Consider the following 15,451-nt stretch of genomic DNA (forward strand, 5'->3'; position numbering starts at 1 on the left):
CTCCAGCTCATCCCCTAACTGCTTTGTGAAGGTCCAGCCTGACTCTTGCATGATGTCCTCTGCTCTGTCCCCTCTGCCTCATGGACATCTGTGGTGGGTTAACACCCAGCCTGGAAACAAAACAGGGTGGAGGGCTTGCGAGTGCTTTGCCCTCCCTGCAGGGCCTTTTCCCCCTGGGAAACTGAGTCTGTTCCACTCCCCCCTCCCTGCCCAGCTAGGGTATAAAAAGCAGGACATTGCAGCCATTAGCTCTCCTTTTTGGCTTCTGCCTCTCCCGGACAAGAGCTACTGCAGCTGCCCTCCTGCTCATCTGCCATGTGAGACTGGTTTTGTATTCTTGTTTTCTTCCCCCCCTCCCATCCATCCATCCTTGTTCCTTGCCCTTGTGAACCTTACCTGTTATTGTTTTATATATATATATATATATATAGTTTAAAGAAAACTCTTTACCTCTCTACTTCCAGGCCGACTCCAAATTATTGTTTGGTGGATTTGCTCCCCACCTTTTTTTTCCCCTCTCTGTTGGGAGGGAGGAGGGGGGCGTGGGGGAGAGATTCTCAGCCTTGCCCCCATCTGAGCTCTTAACTCCCAGTTAAGGCTCAAACCACTACAATGTCATTCACCACACACACACACAGATGGTGCAAGTGTTTTTTTTTTTCCCTTTGCAATCTCCTCCAGCTTTCAGATTCACAGCACACACAGGCTCTGGAAACTCCTGTTCCCATATTCCTGAAAAGGGTCCCAGATCCCCACCATCTTACTACTGTCTCTCTCAGCCCCTGGATCGATGGCAATAGTCACTTCCCTGCCAGTGACAAACTCCTTTGTGTTTGTCTTCTCTTAGAGGTGTCTCTCCCAGGGCCTTTGGGAGCTGCACCCTAGCCAAGATTTGAGTTACTCTGGCTGAGAAGTGGGCCATCTTCTCTTCCACAGGCCAATGTGTCCCCCCACACAGTCCCCCCAGCCCTGCCCCAACCAGGGTGGCCCTGTACTGCCAGAGGCTTCATCCAGCACTGGCAGGGGTGGGAGAAGAACAGCACAGCACCTCCAATCCTCTGCACTCCCAGCAACAATAAATACTAATAAATACAGACTCTTTTACACTTTGTGTTCCTGGAGCAGACCAGTGTGGGCAGCCTCACTTGGAGCCCCTGACCCAACTCTTCAATCCCCACCTTGGCTACAGCCAAGTCTCCAAGCTGGGAGCAGCACTTGCAGAAGGCTTGGGCATGTCCCTGGAGTGCCAGGACTGCTCCCTAGACTCTGCCCCTCCCTGATGAAGCCCCCTTGGTGCTCCTAGCCCTACAGCAAGCCATGGACAAGGTGTCCATACTGCTGTGGAGGGCAAAGGTGCACAGGGAGAGCAATATTCAAGTCAGTGCTTGCTTGCTGGCTCTTTACTCATCTCTTCCCAAAGTGCTGTGCTGGAGGTTCCCCAGTGGCCCTGGGAGATGAGGAAGGTCAGGCCCGGGGAGAGTAGCAAGGGTTCCTTGGCATCTCTGTGAAGGATTTCAGTTCATAGGGGATCCCCGAGTCGACCTCAATTGACTTGCGGGAGAAGAGCAGCCGGATGTCGTCATGAAGGTAGATCTTCCCCGACTTGGAACTGTGAAACCTGAATAGAGACCAGAGCAGAGTGGAGGGACTCAGGCTTCCAAAGCAGTGCAGCACGTCCTCAGTGGGTGACATACCTTGTGCCTACTTCAGCCCCGGGTCAAGGTGGCCACGCAGGGTGGGAGGTCTGACCTCCCCAAAGGATCTGCCAGTCCCTGCTCCTCCCCAGGGTGAAGGGATCCAGCTACTGTTCCCCTAGTCAGGCCTCCAGGCTTGGGGCAGGCAGGGACACATGGGAGAGATTCAACAAGACAAACTGCAGGGTCCTGCACCTGGGCTGGGGCAATCCCAGGCACCAATATAGGCTGGACAGCGACCGGCTTGAGAGCAGCCCTGAAGAAAAGGACTTGGGTGTAGATGAGAAGTTCAGTATGAGTGTGCACTTGCAGCCCAGAAAGCCAATGGTATCCTGGACTGCATGAAAAGAAGTGTGGCCAGCAGATCAAAGAAGGTGATTCTCCCCCTCTACACCACTCTGGTGAGACCCCACCTGGAATACTGTGTCCAGTTGTGGAGCCCCTATTACAAGAAAGATCTGGATGCACTGGAATGTGTCCAGAGAAGGGCCACAAGGATGATCAGAGGGCTGGTGCACCTATCCTATGAGGACAAGCTGAGAGCATTGGGGTTGTTCAGTTTGGAGAAAAGAAGGCTGTGAGGAGACCTAATTGTGGCCGTCCAGTATCTGAAGGGGGCCTACAAGAATGCTAGGGAGGGGCTTTTTAGGGTGTTGGGTAGTGATAGGACTATGGGGAATGAATCCAAACTACAGCAGGGAAGATTTAGGTTTGACACTGGAACAGGTTGCCCAGGGAGGTACTAGAAGATCTATCCCTGGATGTTTTTAAGGCCAGGCTGGATGACATCTCTGGGCAACCTGATCTAGTGTGAGGGGTCCCTGCCCATGGCAGGGGGGTTGGAACTAGATGATCCTTGAGATCCCTTCCAACCCTGACAATTTTGTGATAGGAGCCCAAGGGAGATCCTGGGGCAGGTGTCCCTCCCTTCCCACATGCCCTACCTTAGGTGCATCAGGTAGCAGAGGACCCTGCGGGGCAGGTCAGTGCCTGCTGGGTTGCTGGGAGCCACAGGGGCTCCTTCCTTCTCCCCAACGGGCACCAGGAAGATGCGATGGCGCAGGAATGTCATGTGGTTGGCTGGCATGTCCCGGAAATCATACGTCACCAAAAACATCTTCACCACAGTCTTGTTTGGGTTAAATAAGGTCTGGGGGCAGAGGGGCAGGGTATGAGACTGGCATGGGCACAGGAATGGATACATAGGGCAGGGCTGTGGCATGAGGAGGCAGCACCAGCAGGTCCAAGGATCCAGAAAGCCCCACACCAGTCCTTTCCACCCACCTCCAACTCCTCTGCTCCTATCCCATTGCATTCAATCTTCACTGCACATAATATACTCTCCTTTCCCCCCACTCACCAGCTTCTTCATTCCCTGCATCTGCCATCATTTTATCCCCCTGTCAGTGCTCAGAGGGTCCCCATACTCCCCCTTCACTGTACTGCCTTGGCAGCCATGTACCTCCTCTGCACAAGATTTCTGGCGGCTGCGCTGCCTAACAGTGTAACGGAACATAACCCCCACTCCAGTGGCCCCCACCTCATGGTGCTACTGCAGGCCAAGGGACACAACTCACCACTTGGATGGTTCCAGCTTTGGGGACACTATAACCCTTCTTTCCCAAGGCTTCCAAGTCAATCACTCCCTAGAGCAAAAGAAACAGCACATGAGAGTGAGAAAGTCCAGAGAGCCCAGCTGGGATCCAGCACAGGACTAGGAATCCCCCTCACCAGGAATGCCTGGCATGAGGCAGCAAAAAGATGCCCAGCTCAGTTCCTCTCCAGACAGAGGGATGAACAAGCAGCCACAAAGAACTGATCAGCAAAGCACCCATGAGATGGCTGGGCAGCAGCCTGCCTGTTCATATGCCTGCAGGAGTTGCCTCTTCTTTCCCTCTGTGCTTTTTGGTGTCAAACACTGCTCCCGGCACAGCCGATGGTTCTGCAGGTAGGTGGCTGCTTGAGCCAGTCTCCAGAGAGGGGCAGCCTCCAGGATGTGTGGTGCCAGGACACAACCCCCACTCACCTCCCCAGTGGTCCCTGCCATCCCTCCCTCACATACCAGGAAAGGCGAGGGCATGCTGTGTTCAGAGATGTCAAAGTAGGTGACGTCCACAGGCAGAGTGACGTGCTGGGGGCAGTAGGAGCCGCTGGCACCGATCTCTGCTGTGAACCCCTCGATCCTCCCCGACGGGGCAAAGCGCCCTTTCAGGAATGACTCCTGAGAGAGGAGACGAGCGTTAGGGAGCTTCAAGCACCTCGGAGCTGCAGCTGAGATCACTTCCATCTCCACTGCAATCATGTCTGCTTGCTCTCACGTATCACAGAGACCACCTACTGCAAGGGGCCCTGGCAGCTCTCTCTGAGACAGACTCATCCTGAACTGATGGGCCAAAACCAGCCATTTAACACAGGGAAGCAGCAAGAGCTCCTAGGCTCAGCCCCACAGCAGCCATCTCAGCATGGTCCAGGATCCTGGTCCATGAACCAAAGATCTGCTGGCTGAGCCATCCTGCTGGTGGGTGGTGGCTGTGTGACATGGTCACTGCATACTAGCTCCCTGGGGGCAATCCTCACAGCCCCATACCAGGGCTCCCATCAGGTCACCAGCCCAGCCTGAAGTCCCCAGGCAGGTTACCTCAAAATTGCCCAGCAGAGCATGGCTGACAGTGGTGGTGGCCCAGGGCACTGTGGAGGACCTGGTGTCCCTCTGGAAGCGGCTCTGGAGGTGTCGCCTTTGAGAGAGTAGAGAAGATTGGTGTTGCACTGAAGAGTAGCCCTGGTCTGCCTGAGTTCCTGGGGATGTGGTCACCTCACTGGGTACCCTATCCTTTTCTTTGGTGAAGGTTGAACCCACTTTCCTACTCCCCAGGGGACAAAATGTACCACCACTCCATAGCCTTGTGGTCTTGTGGAGGGGAGTTGCCTGGGGCAGGGATGAGAATTAGACTCAACCTGAACCTCCCCCAGGGCTGCAGGGTGCCAGGACATCCTGAGCCCCTGTGTCCATCCCTCAGGGCTGCCAGGTCACTCACAATTTGAGGCGCAGCCCGCTCTTCAGCCTCCTCCCAACCACACTGCAACTCGAAGAGATCTGGAGGGGACACAAAATGGAGAAACATGTTACAGCAGCAGCTGACACTGCCCCTTGCTGTGCCCCACAGCCTCATGGCAGTCCCAGCACATCAGACAGGCTCCCACCCATAGGGTGCTGTCAGTAGTATCTGCAAGGGTGGCCAGCAGTGCAGCACAAGTGCTGGGGTGTCTGGCAGGGTTGTGGGGCTTCCCAAACCCCAGAGCGGCTCTGCTAGGGATGAGGGTGTTGGTACTCAAGCTGACGGTGCAGCACTTGACTCCCACCTTGCAAGGCAGGTTTCAGGACCAGCCCCAGTGACAAGACACTCCCAGACAGAGGTACACACCAACACCCTCTTGCCCAGCCAAGGTTCTGTCCCACGGTGATTCATACAAACTCCTCAGTTGTGCTGCTGGGCAGAGGGGTCCACTGTCCACCCCTGCTCACAGACAGGCTCCTGCAGCTGTAGGGTGGGGGGCTTAAAGATAGAGCCACACTGCAGCTTCCTTTTAAAGATGTCCCCTTTTCAGGGGTTTTCCCTTCTGGAAGCCACACAAAGGGCAGCACAATACAAAAGGACGATGGAGCTGGCTGGCATGATTGGGAGGGAAAAAACAGGGAAGCTGCTGGAGGGCTTCACCCTGCAAGGGCAGTGCTGGGGGCAGCTGAGCCGGGGGACAGTCACCAAAAAGGGCATGCAAGCAGGGATAGAGCTGTGCCCCATGGACAGTGTAGTACAGCTCCAAGCAGAAAGACCTACGGTAGTCCTGCCGTAAGTTCCAACACCACAAGATGCCCCAGGGAAAGAGAGGAGCATGTCAGCACTGGCATGAGGCTGCTCAGCTGGCAGGACATGGAGAAAGCAGGGAAGTGGTCAGGAGGAGCAAGTGAACAGGGAGGAATCCCAGGCAGCTCCTGAACTGCCAGGGTGGTTGCAAGCCTCCGGAGACTACTCCATTTCTTAGGTCTTGTGATACCCTGAGAATGTGTCACAGGAACCCCAAAACTGCAGAAGAGTCAGTGGCATCTCTGCACACAGCCCTGGGGCTCCCACTTCCTGTCCACAGTACATTCAGTCCTGCTCCCTGCTGTCAAACCCTTGCCCTGATGGATGTCATGGCCAGGGATTCATGCTATCCCACACTTCTGCCTTCCTCCTCATCCAGCAGGCAGAGGCCAGCCACTCTTCCCAAGCCTGTTGGTAACTCTAGCTTAATGGGAAGCTGCCAGATACTGACTGTGGCCCCGCAGCACATGTCCAACTCTCATTGTCATGGGAAGGTTGTGTCCTGTCTGAGCAAAGCTCTCCAGGCTAAAGAGCTGGTTGCCAACAGAGGATTCAGTGACTACTAGAGGTCAAGAGCTGATGATAACCTACAGACCACGTTGCAGGCCTGAGTGTCAGCTGTTGCCCTGTTCACACCAGTGCTGCAGCACTGGGTAGGGTCAGGGTATGGTTCCATGATGGAATCCCCAAGCCCAGCCTCCACAAGTAATGCTCACCTTGGCCTTGGGAAGCAGGTGATTCCAGAAAGGGGCCCCCTTGGCATCAGTGCTGCGGCAGGCTGTTGGCACTGTATGGCACAGCAGGGCTCTCTTCTTCCTTACCGGCTGGGACAGGCTCTCGTCTTCAGAACAGGAGTCGGCCACAACCTCAGTAGTGGGCAGCAGCTTCCTTTTGACTGGGCAGCTACTCCCACTGAGCTGGCTGCTCCCACAGGGTGTCTTCTCCAGGGAGCTCAGATTGCTGGGCTCAGGGCTGAGTGCTGTCTGCGGAGCTGGGGGCTCCTTGCACCCATTGGCTGTCACTGGCCATTCCTCTTCTCTATTGGCACCACTGCCATGAGCTAGGCTGCTCCCTGGCTTCTCTGTCTTCCCACCAGAGTCCAGACAGGCTGTTTGTGCAATATTGTGCAAACCATGGTGAGGCAAGTTGCAGCCACTTGCCTGCTCACCATTATCCCCATAGCCTGTGGGCTGATCCTCTGATGAGACGTGGCAACTGTCTCTCGTGTGCAAAGTATTGCAAGCAGTGTGCTGGGGCCAGGAAAAGGAGGAGGAGGAAGAGGAGGCAGTGGCAGCAGCAGCATCCTGCAACTTGTTCTCTCTGCTGGTCTTGGGGCTGTGGCTAGGGCTGCCCTCACACCGGTGCTCCACCACTCGCAACCCACTGTGGGAGAAGTGCTGGGCAGAGCCACACAGGGATAGCTCCTCCACTAGCAGACCATCCTCAAAGGTATCATCATCTTCCAGGGAAGCCTGGCCAGGGCCCCCATCATCCTTGCCATCCACCCCCACACCACCCCAGTGAGTTCGTTTGGGATCTCGCAGCCCTTCTGGAGTTCGCTGCTCAGGGTAACCCCTCTTGATGGACGACCGGCTGCTTGCCTGCTGCTCTGTGCTCTCAGAGGAGCTGGAGAGATGGGAGAAGATGGAGACCTGGTAAACCTTCTGGAGCTTGATTTCTGTCTCATTGTAGCCCATAAGGATGTTGTGGTGGGTGCAGCGCTGTGAGGAAGGCTCCAAGGGCGCCTCTCCACTGGGCTGGGACAAGCTGGGGTCCGTGCTTGGGGGCAGAGACGTCTCTGTGTGGATGTGCCGCATGGAGCCTTACTTGCCTGGACTCCGAGCAGAGCTGGAGTCAGAGTAGCCCATGCAGCAGCAGGAGTGGGGCTGTAAAGTGCCACAGGTCAGGGTGCAAGGATGGGGGCAATGGGAGCTGGACCCCACCTCATTCAGGATGTCCAGATGAGCCTTCCTCTGCTACAGAGTGCACTGCAGCATAGCATCTGGAAAGAGAGCAGAATGATGGAGATCAGCCTGAGATCTCTGTCCTCATCAAGGTTTTTGGTTACAAGAAACCTGTGGGTATGTAGGCAGTAACATGTAGAGACCCACTCAGACTTCCTCCTCCAGAGACAAGAAGAGGAACCAGGCTGGCGTGGCTTTCCAGGGAACCATGCAGCACATAACCCACCTGCAGGATCAGCACTTCCTTCCTAGCTGAGGTGCGGAGAGGAGTCTCCAGCAGTGCTAAACGCTACCAGGCACAAGTCTGGACAAGTCGGGAGAGGGGGCTTGCCCTCTGCTGGGTACTTGAGGTGCCTGCACTGCTCCGGAGTGCAGGAGTCAGGCAGGTCAGACCAGTCTCAGGGGCTCAGGCTTGTATTCACCCCTCTGGAGAACAGCAACAAGATCTCCCAGCACTCACCCAGAAGACCTGTTCCAGCCACATGTGCTGAATGAGGCAGGGCTGGTGCACTACACTACCAGCCCCAGGGCAGGAGAGGAACCTGTCCCAACATCACAGTTAACTATACCAGATTGAATTAAGGACTTCCACCACCTCAGTCAGCAGATGGGCAGTATCAGAGGCTGCAGAACCCACCACAGGCCCCTGCACTATCCACCCATTCCTGCCTGCCCCAATGGTCATGCTGCATGGTGCCTTGCTTTTGATTTTCAGCCCAGACTGAGAGCTATGAGAATCCTGGCCATGCCTTCTAGCATGATAAAAACTGAAAGGGCTTCAAGGGATGAGAAGATAGAGGAAAAGTCACCAGCAGACTGAGTTCCAAAGCCCAAGGAAGTGCTCATGCCTGGAAGCTCTGCGCTTTTCCTATACCTGTAGTTCTGCCAGCTCTTGTGAAGCAAAGGCTTAGGGGCAGTGAGCAGGAACTGCTTTGACACAAGTGGGTCAAAGTCTGTCTGGAAAGTGAGGCTGTACATGGTATTTAATACTGCCATGCTGATCCTTCCCTTCTGCTCAGCACTGGTGAGGCACCTGAGAGAGTGCAGCAAAGACCCACTACAACAGTGGGAGACTAGATCATCTCTCTTATAAAGGAAGGCTCAAGGATCCATGACTGTTCAACGTGGAGAAGAGGAGGCCTGGAGAGATCTTGATCAATGTATGTAACATATCTGAAGGGAAGGTGTAAAGCAGATGGAGCCAGGCTTTTTCCAGTGACGCTCAGTGACAGGACCAGAGGCAACAGGCACAACCCTAAACACAAGGAGGTTCCCTCTGAACATTAGGAAACACTTTTTTACCATGAGGGTGACTGAGCGCTGGAATAGATTACCTAGAGACGTTGCAGAGTCTCCATCCTTGGAGATAATCAAAATCCATCTGGACATGGCCTTTGGCAGTGGCTCTAGGTGGCCCTGCCCGAGCAGAGGAGCTGGACTAGACAACCACCAGAATCCATGCCAGCCGCAACCCCCTCCGTGCAACCCACCATTCTGCAGCCCACCCTGGCTGCCACCCTGACTCACCCCTCTGCAGTAGAGCCTCGCTTTGCTCTGGATTCACCTCCCTGTCCCACAGCAGCCAGTTGTTGGCACAAATAGCTGAAGACACCTGCCAGCCAGGCACCCCCCAGAAGCGGCGTGGCTGCCGTGGAATGGTTCCCACCATCACGGTCTGCCTTCAAGCCTCTGCACTGCCTGCTCCAGCCGTTCGGTTTCCACAGCAGCTCTGAGGGGAAGGAAAGCAGAAAAAGCAGGCAGTGATTCAGACACCTTTCAAGAGTAGGGCAGGAGGGTACTTCCTGCCTGCAGGGTCACACAGGCAGAGAAGGAAGCGCTGAAGCTCAGCCCTTCCCAGCCTCCCAGATCCAAAGGCCATGTAGCACCTCAGACATCTCAGGCAGGGCTGTCACATTTGTTTCCATTTAAACCACAAACAGTTTAAGCTAGGCTGTGAACTCTCCCAGCTGGCTTCTATTTTACTTCTATTTTACTGCCTTTTTGCATGCCTTCCTGCAGTTGTGCATATGAACAGATCTCTGTTGTCAGGGAGCAGCGTAGTACCCCTGAAATCCACAAGGAATTAGTTAGGGACTTGCTGAGCCACTTGGACACTCACAAGTCCATGGGACCGGATGGGATCCATGGATCCATGGGTGCTGAGAGCTGGCAGATGAGCTGGCCAAGCCACTATCCATCATTTTCCACCAGTCCTGGCTCACTGGAGAGGTGCCAGATGACTGGAAACTGGCCAATGTGGTCCCCACCCACAAGAAGGGACGGATGGAGGAACCTGGCAGCTACAGGCCAGTCAGCCTGACCTCAGTGCCAGGGAAAGTGATGGAGCAGATCATCTTGGGGGCAATCACTGCACACTTGAAGGATGGCCAAGGGATCAGGTCCAGCCAGCATGGATTTAGGAAGGGCAGGTCCTGCCTCACCAACCTGATCTCCTTCTATGATCAGGTGACTGCCTGGTGGATGTGGGGAAGGCTGTGGATGTAGTCTGCCTGGACTTCAGCAAGGCCTTTGACACTGTCCCCCACAGCAAACTGCTGTTCAAGCTGTCAGCTCGTGGCTTGGACAGCAGCACTCTGTGCTGGGTTAGGAACTGGCTGGAGGGCTGAGCCCAGAGAGTGGTGGTGAATGGTGCCACATCCAGCTGGCAACCAGTCACCAGTGGCGTCCCCCAGGGATCAGTGCTGGGCCCCATCCTCTTTAACATCTTCATTGGTGATCTGGATGAGGGGGTTGAGTCAGTCATCAGTAAATTTGCAGATGACACCAAGTTGGGGGCAGGTGTTGATCTGTTAGAGGGTAGAAGGGCTCTGCAGAGGGACCTTGACAGGCTGGACAGATGGGCAGAGTCCAACAGGATGGCATTCAACCAGTCCAAGTGCCAGGTGCTGCACTTTGGCCACAACAACCCCATGCAGTGCTACAAGTTGGGGTCAGAGTGGCTGGAGAGCAGCCAGGCAGAGACAGACCTGAGGGTACTGGTTGAACATGAGCCAGCATTGTGCCCAGGGGGCCAAGAAGGCCAATGGCATCCTGGCCTGTATTAGGAATAGTGTGGCCAGCAGGAGCAGAGAAGTCATTGTGCCCTGTACTCTGTACTGGTTAGGCCACACCTTGAGTCCTGTGTCCAGTTCTGGGCCCCTCAGTTTAAAAAGGACATCGAGACACTTGAATGTGTCCAGAGAAGGGCAACAAGGCTGGGGAGAGGCCTTGAGCACAGCCCTATGAGGAGAGGCTGAGGGAGCTGGGATTGTTTAGCCTGGAGAAGAGAAGGATCAGAGGTGACCTCATTGCTGTCTACAACTACCTGAAGGGTGATTGTAGCCAGGAGGGAGTTGGTCTCTTCTCCCAGCACCAGAACAAGAGGACACAGTCTCAAGCTGTGCCAGGGGAGGTTTAGACTTGAGGTGAAGAGAAAGTTCTTCACAGAGAGAGTTGTTAGCCATTGGAATGTGCTGCCCAGGGAGGCGGTGGAGTCACCGTCCCTGGAGGCGTTCAAGAGGGGATTGGATGTGGCACTTGGTGCCATGGTCTAGTAGGCATGACGTCTTGGGTGACAGGTTGGACTTGATGATCTTTGAGGTCTTTTCCAACCTTATTGATTTTGTGATTCTTTCTGGCAACCATTTCATGCTTTGCTTTCCAAGACACTGCAGGTCACCTCTGGATGTCCAGCTAGCTGCTTGTCTCTTGTCCACCTCCTGCCCCTCTCACCCACAGCATAGGACACTTTCTGGCCCTACAGACAAGAAGAGCTTGCAATCATTTTCTCCCCATAAGAGATCCCTGGTAGGAAATGAAGAAACCAGGAGGCTGACAGCCCTGAACTATGACGGCCCTCCAGCTTCCTTCAGCACAAAGACAGCAGTCCCCTCACGTGCACTGCACTCACCTACTCAGAGCTGCCCTTGATGCACAATGGAGTCTTGCAGATGCAGCATAGCTCCCCTGCTGTCAAAGTCCACTGTCTCTGCAGCTTTGATATCTGGAAGGAAGGGAGAGAGTCAGCTCAGGCAGCAGCTCATGGTGAAACACCTTCAGAGTGAGCAGGAGCTCTTGGGCACCTCCTCCCACCCTCAGCCCCTCTGTGGCAGGGGCAGTCCAATACCTTCTCTGACCTAGTAACCTCCAAGTGAAGAAGGAAACACTGCCCACCCATCTCTGTGAAGCACGCCTTCCCCACCTCCCTCCAGCAGCTATTCAGAGGGAAGCCACCATCTGTCCTGCTGGGCATCCCAACCCAGCAGCAAGCCCTCCTCTGATGGCTGGAAACAGAGACAGGCAGACTAATAATGCTCAGAGGCATCAAATACCCAAGTGCACCCCCCTTCTGGTACCCTGATCTGGCAAGTTCTGCATCCCATCATCTTGCAAGTAGAGTGTAAGCTTCAGCAGGTCACTTGCTGTACCTGCTGCCTGACCTCACCTGCCCCAGAAAACAGGCTGTAATTTCATGATATTTCTGCTATGATTTGTAATTTACAGGCAGCTATGGCCAGTCCCTGAGAGCTGGCCAGGCCAAAAGCCACTGCCAGCAGTGCTGGGGAAAGGCAATACCAGCAACCAGCTAGAACAGCAGTACAATACACCAACTCCCAAGGACAACTTGCAACAGGGCAAGTCAAGACTGCAGCATAACAAACATCTGGTCCAAAACCTCAACAAAAGCTCTTTGTAAAGATCAGCTCCTTATGCCCCCCCTCACAGAGCCTGCAGTAAGGCAGGTAGAAAAGCAAGTGAATGCCCACAGCTATGGGCAGCTGCCAAGGGCTAACATGCTGTGTTCTGCCTGCCTGGAAGGTTGCAGCTTCCCTTCTCCGTTCCTGGGGGATGTTTTTGCCATGACTTCCATGGGACAGTCAACCAAGGGTCAGCATGGTGTGACAGGAGAAAGTCAGATACTTCTTGAGTGTGTCCATACCAGAACAAAAAAGCAGTTTCACATGCATCTTTTCTCCTTCCCACACCCCTCTGCAGTCACAGCCCTTTGCTCTTCAGCAGCAGTTGCCTTTCAGGACAATAGGTGGCTGACATGCTCACACCACAAATCCTTCTGAGCCAAGACCTCACCACCAGCCACCAGGTGACCAGTAGTGCAGATGCTCAGCAGAAGTGGCTGCACCATGTTTTGCCAGCCCAGACACTGTCACTTGAAGCATCATGCTGGAAAATGTCAGGATTCCTCAGCCTGCCCCAAAAACGTCTCCAGGTATGCCTTGGGACCTCCTTGTAACATGCTCCTGGGGTACTTTCTACCAGCCTGGGACAGAAAGCAGCTGCTCCTCACTCTCCTTGACATGCAAGGCACTGTGTCCAGAGGAGGTTCCTATGACCCTTCCCCTAGCCATAGGGTTCCTCTCAGCTGTGTTTAGTTCTGTCTCCCAGGACAGTTCCTCCCAGGTGAGCACACAGCCAGCTCACAGCAGGGCTCTGTCTCTTACAGAACCTGTTTGGAGACCACCACCCCTCTACAGAGCAAGAGAGCAATACAAGGACCAGGATCCCTAAGAAGGGACAGACAGACAACACCTGGTCACAATTCCCTTCTCCTCCCCTTGAGCCAGGCATCTCCAGAACCCTATTTCTGGCCACTTGGATGGGACAGAGTCAGATCCTGATCTTCACCTCCTCAGCTGAGCAGCACAGCAACATCCCTGAGATGCAGCATGTAGGCTCCAAGTGCCCAAGCCAAGGATTTGGCACCTCCTAGCCCAAGTGATGGTGATTTTGCCAGTGTTTGAGCCTGTGCTGGTGCTCTGAATCTAAGATAGGACTTAAAGGGCTTCACCTGCTGAGGGAAGCCCAGACAGAGCTCCTCCGGCTTTCTGCCCTGCTTCTGCCAAGCTCCTATGACCCCTCAGCATTCAGAGAACAGGGAGGCCCCTGTGCTTTAACTAGGATGTCCCAGTACCTGGGTCTGGAGCTATGCCAGTCTGGGGAGGCCTGAGGAAGTGCACTACATTTCAATTGCCCTGAAAGAGCCTGTGCCAAAGGACATGCAGGGAAAGCGCAGGGACATCAGGCCACCAGACCCTGATGCAGGATGACAGCCTGGCCCAGAGTGGGTGGGAAGGGGCGTGGGGACTTGGCTTACCTGCTCTTTTCATTCCTATTAGCACATCCAGGGGGAACCCAGGATAAACAGACCACAGGCTCTATCTGGTGTTAGCAAAGCAGATTAGAGGGTGAGCAAGAGTCCCTGGGTGGGTGATGCAGCAGCTGCACTACATATTGGGCTGCAGCCTGCAAAATGATCTGTTGCTGTGTTAACTATACCAACCAGAAAGGAAGCAGGACAGGTGCAGGGGCAACTCTGCCTGCCAGGACATATGTCTTGGGACAGGACTGGCAGAGCCTGCTAGGCCTAGCAGCACAGCACTGGTGCAAAAAAGAGAGCAAGAGCTGTGCCCAAAGGGACCACAGACACTCAGTGGGGATACCTGTGGCTTCCTGGAACAGCAATACCAGCCAGTCAAGGGGGCAAGCAGCTTTGGTCTAGGCATTGCAGCCTGTGACAAAGCACCACACCTGCGAGCTGACAGGACTGAGAGGGATCTTTGCACCATTTGGATTACAAAAAAGACCAAAACCAACCCCAAAGGGGCTGTTGCTGCTACCTCTCATCTGCTCTCTCCTAGGATGTACTGTGGAGACCTTTGCAGCCTCACTGAGAGTGAAACCAGAACCGTGCAGCCAGGAAAGATAGGGGCTGTCATTACAAGAGAGCAAATAAACATCCTTGGTACAAAGCAAAAGGGGCAGCAGAAACTGCTGGGAGCAGACCACCTGAAAAGTAAGTCACAGCAATACTGGTCTTATCAGAATCCAAGGAGGAGGAAGGAACTCTAACCAGCGGAAGTGCAACCCCAGAAGCTCCCTGTCACAGACCAAGAGCAGAGCTTGAGAAGTGCCAGAAGACAGAAAAGTTTGCATCACAACCATCAGAGAAGGATTATTCCATAGCCTGACCAATCAGGTATATCACTGTCAGGAGACAGACAGACATGTGAGGCTGGAGACCACCTCCAGAACTGTCCACGTGAGAGGTGTCATTCCTGGAGAGAAGATGTTTGACAGATGCTAGAGGCACAAACTGTGCTTGAAAGGAAAGACACCCAGTGTGGACTCGGACTCTAGCACTCCCCTGGGATTCAGGTTGGGGAAGAAGGAGCTCATGCTTGGCAGAAACAAGAGAGCAAGGGAGGGAGGGAGGATAGAGGGGAGGGAATATCCCTGCCCCTTTCACAAGGGCAAGTACTGCTCTTGGGGGTCCTCAGGAGGCCTCCTGCTGTGCCAGATTTACACAGCTGCAGAGCCTCACTCAGTGCTGGTCCCTGTGCTGATAACTGGGAGGAAGCCCAAGCTCAGAGGGGAAGGATGAGCCAAGAGGCAGTGCTTGTAACAAGAGTACAAGCTCCTAGAAACCACCAGAGAGCTTCTACAGAGACAGACTCAACACCTCCCTCTGCTCCACATCTGTTTGTGAGATGATGCTGCTGCCTCCTCTCCCATCCCGCAGGAGGGACACCGAAGGGGTGCAGAAGCCCCTGGGGACAGAGCAGACCTCTCTGAAGGGCCTTGCTGGGGCTCCAGGCTGCAGCAGGCTCCTGAGGAGTACAGAGACATACAATGCCTCCCTAGCCCCAAACCTATGCACAGGTGCTGCAAGGACTGAGCCCTTCTACTTGGCTAACCCAGGATAACACAATGAAACCTCTCCTGGGAGCTAGATGAACAGCAGCAGGGCTCCTAGCCCCAGGGCTTACCCCTGCTCCCTCTGATGTTCCATGACTTGGCATGGATTGCCTCCACACACCTTGCCCGAGTGCCTCCTGTGCAGGCACCAACACTGACAATAGCCCACAGCTAGGAAAAGGGGCTTGCAGGGTCTGCAAGGCAGATCCTTCTCTGC

The 15,451-nt window shown here is 54.6% G+C and overlaps 1 protein-coding gene and 1 long non-coding RNA gene across 2 annotated transcripts in view; both read right to left on the minus strand.

Annotated features, from left to right (window-relative positions):
* Positions 1-748: 748 nt before the first annotated feature.
* On the minus strand, positions 749-7,579 carry ATOSB (atos homolog B). Its single transcript, XM_009906112.2, has 7 exons — positions 6,274-7,579; positions 4,730-4,788; positions 4,333-4,429; positions 3,757-3,915; positions 3,272-3,340; positions 2,639-2,844; positions 749-1,618 (listed from the first exon to the last, which is right to left on the minus strand). Exons 1-7 carry the CDS (start codon positions 7,372-7,374, stop codon positions 1,465-1,467), a joined length of 1,845 nt encoding a protein of 614 aa, XP_009904414.2. The 5' UTR covers positions 7,375-7,579; the 3' UTR covers positions 749-1,464.
* Positions 7,580-11,437: 3,858 nt separating this feature from the next.
* LOC128899451 (uncharacterized) overlaps positions 11,438-15,451 on the minus strand; it is a 31,076-nt gene continuing 27,062 nt past the window's right edge. Inside the window, exon 3 of the long non-coding RNA XR_008463107.1 lies at positions 11,438-11,524. This is a non-coding gene — a long non-coding RNA (uncharacterized LOC128899451). The remainder of the gene's footprint in view (positions 11,525-15,451) is intronic.

Source organism: Dryobates pubescens, chromosome Z (genome assembly GCF_014839835.1).
Source record: "Dryobates pubescens isolate bDryPub1 chromosome Z, bDryPub1.pri, whole genome shotgun sequence".
Classification (NCBI taxonomy): Eukaryota; Metazoa; Chordata; class Aves; order Piciformes; family Picidae; genus Dryobates; species Dryobates pubescens.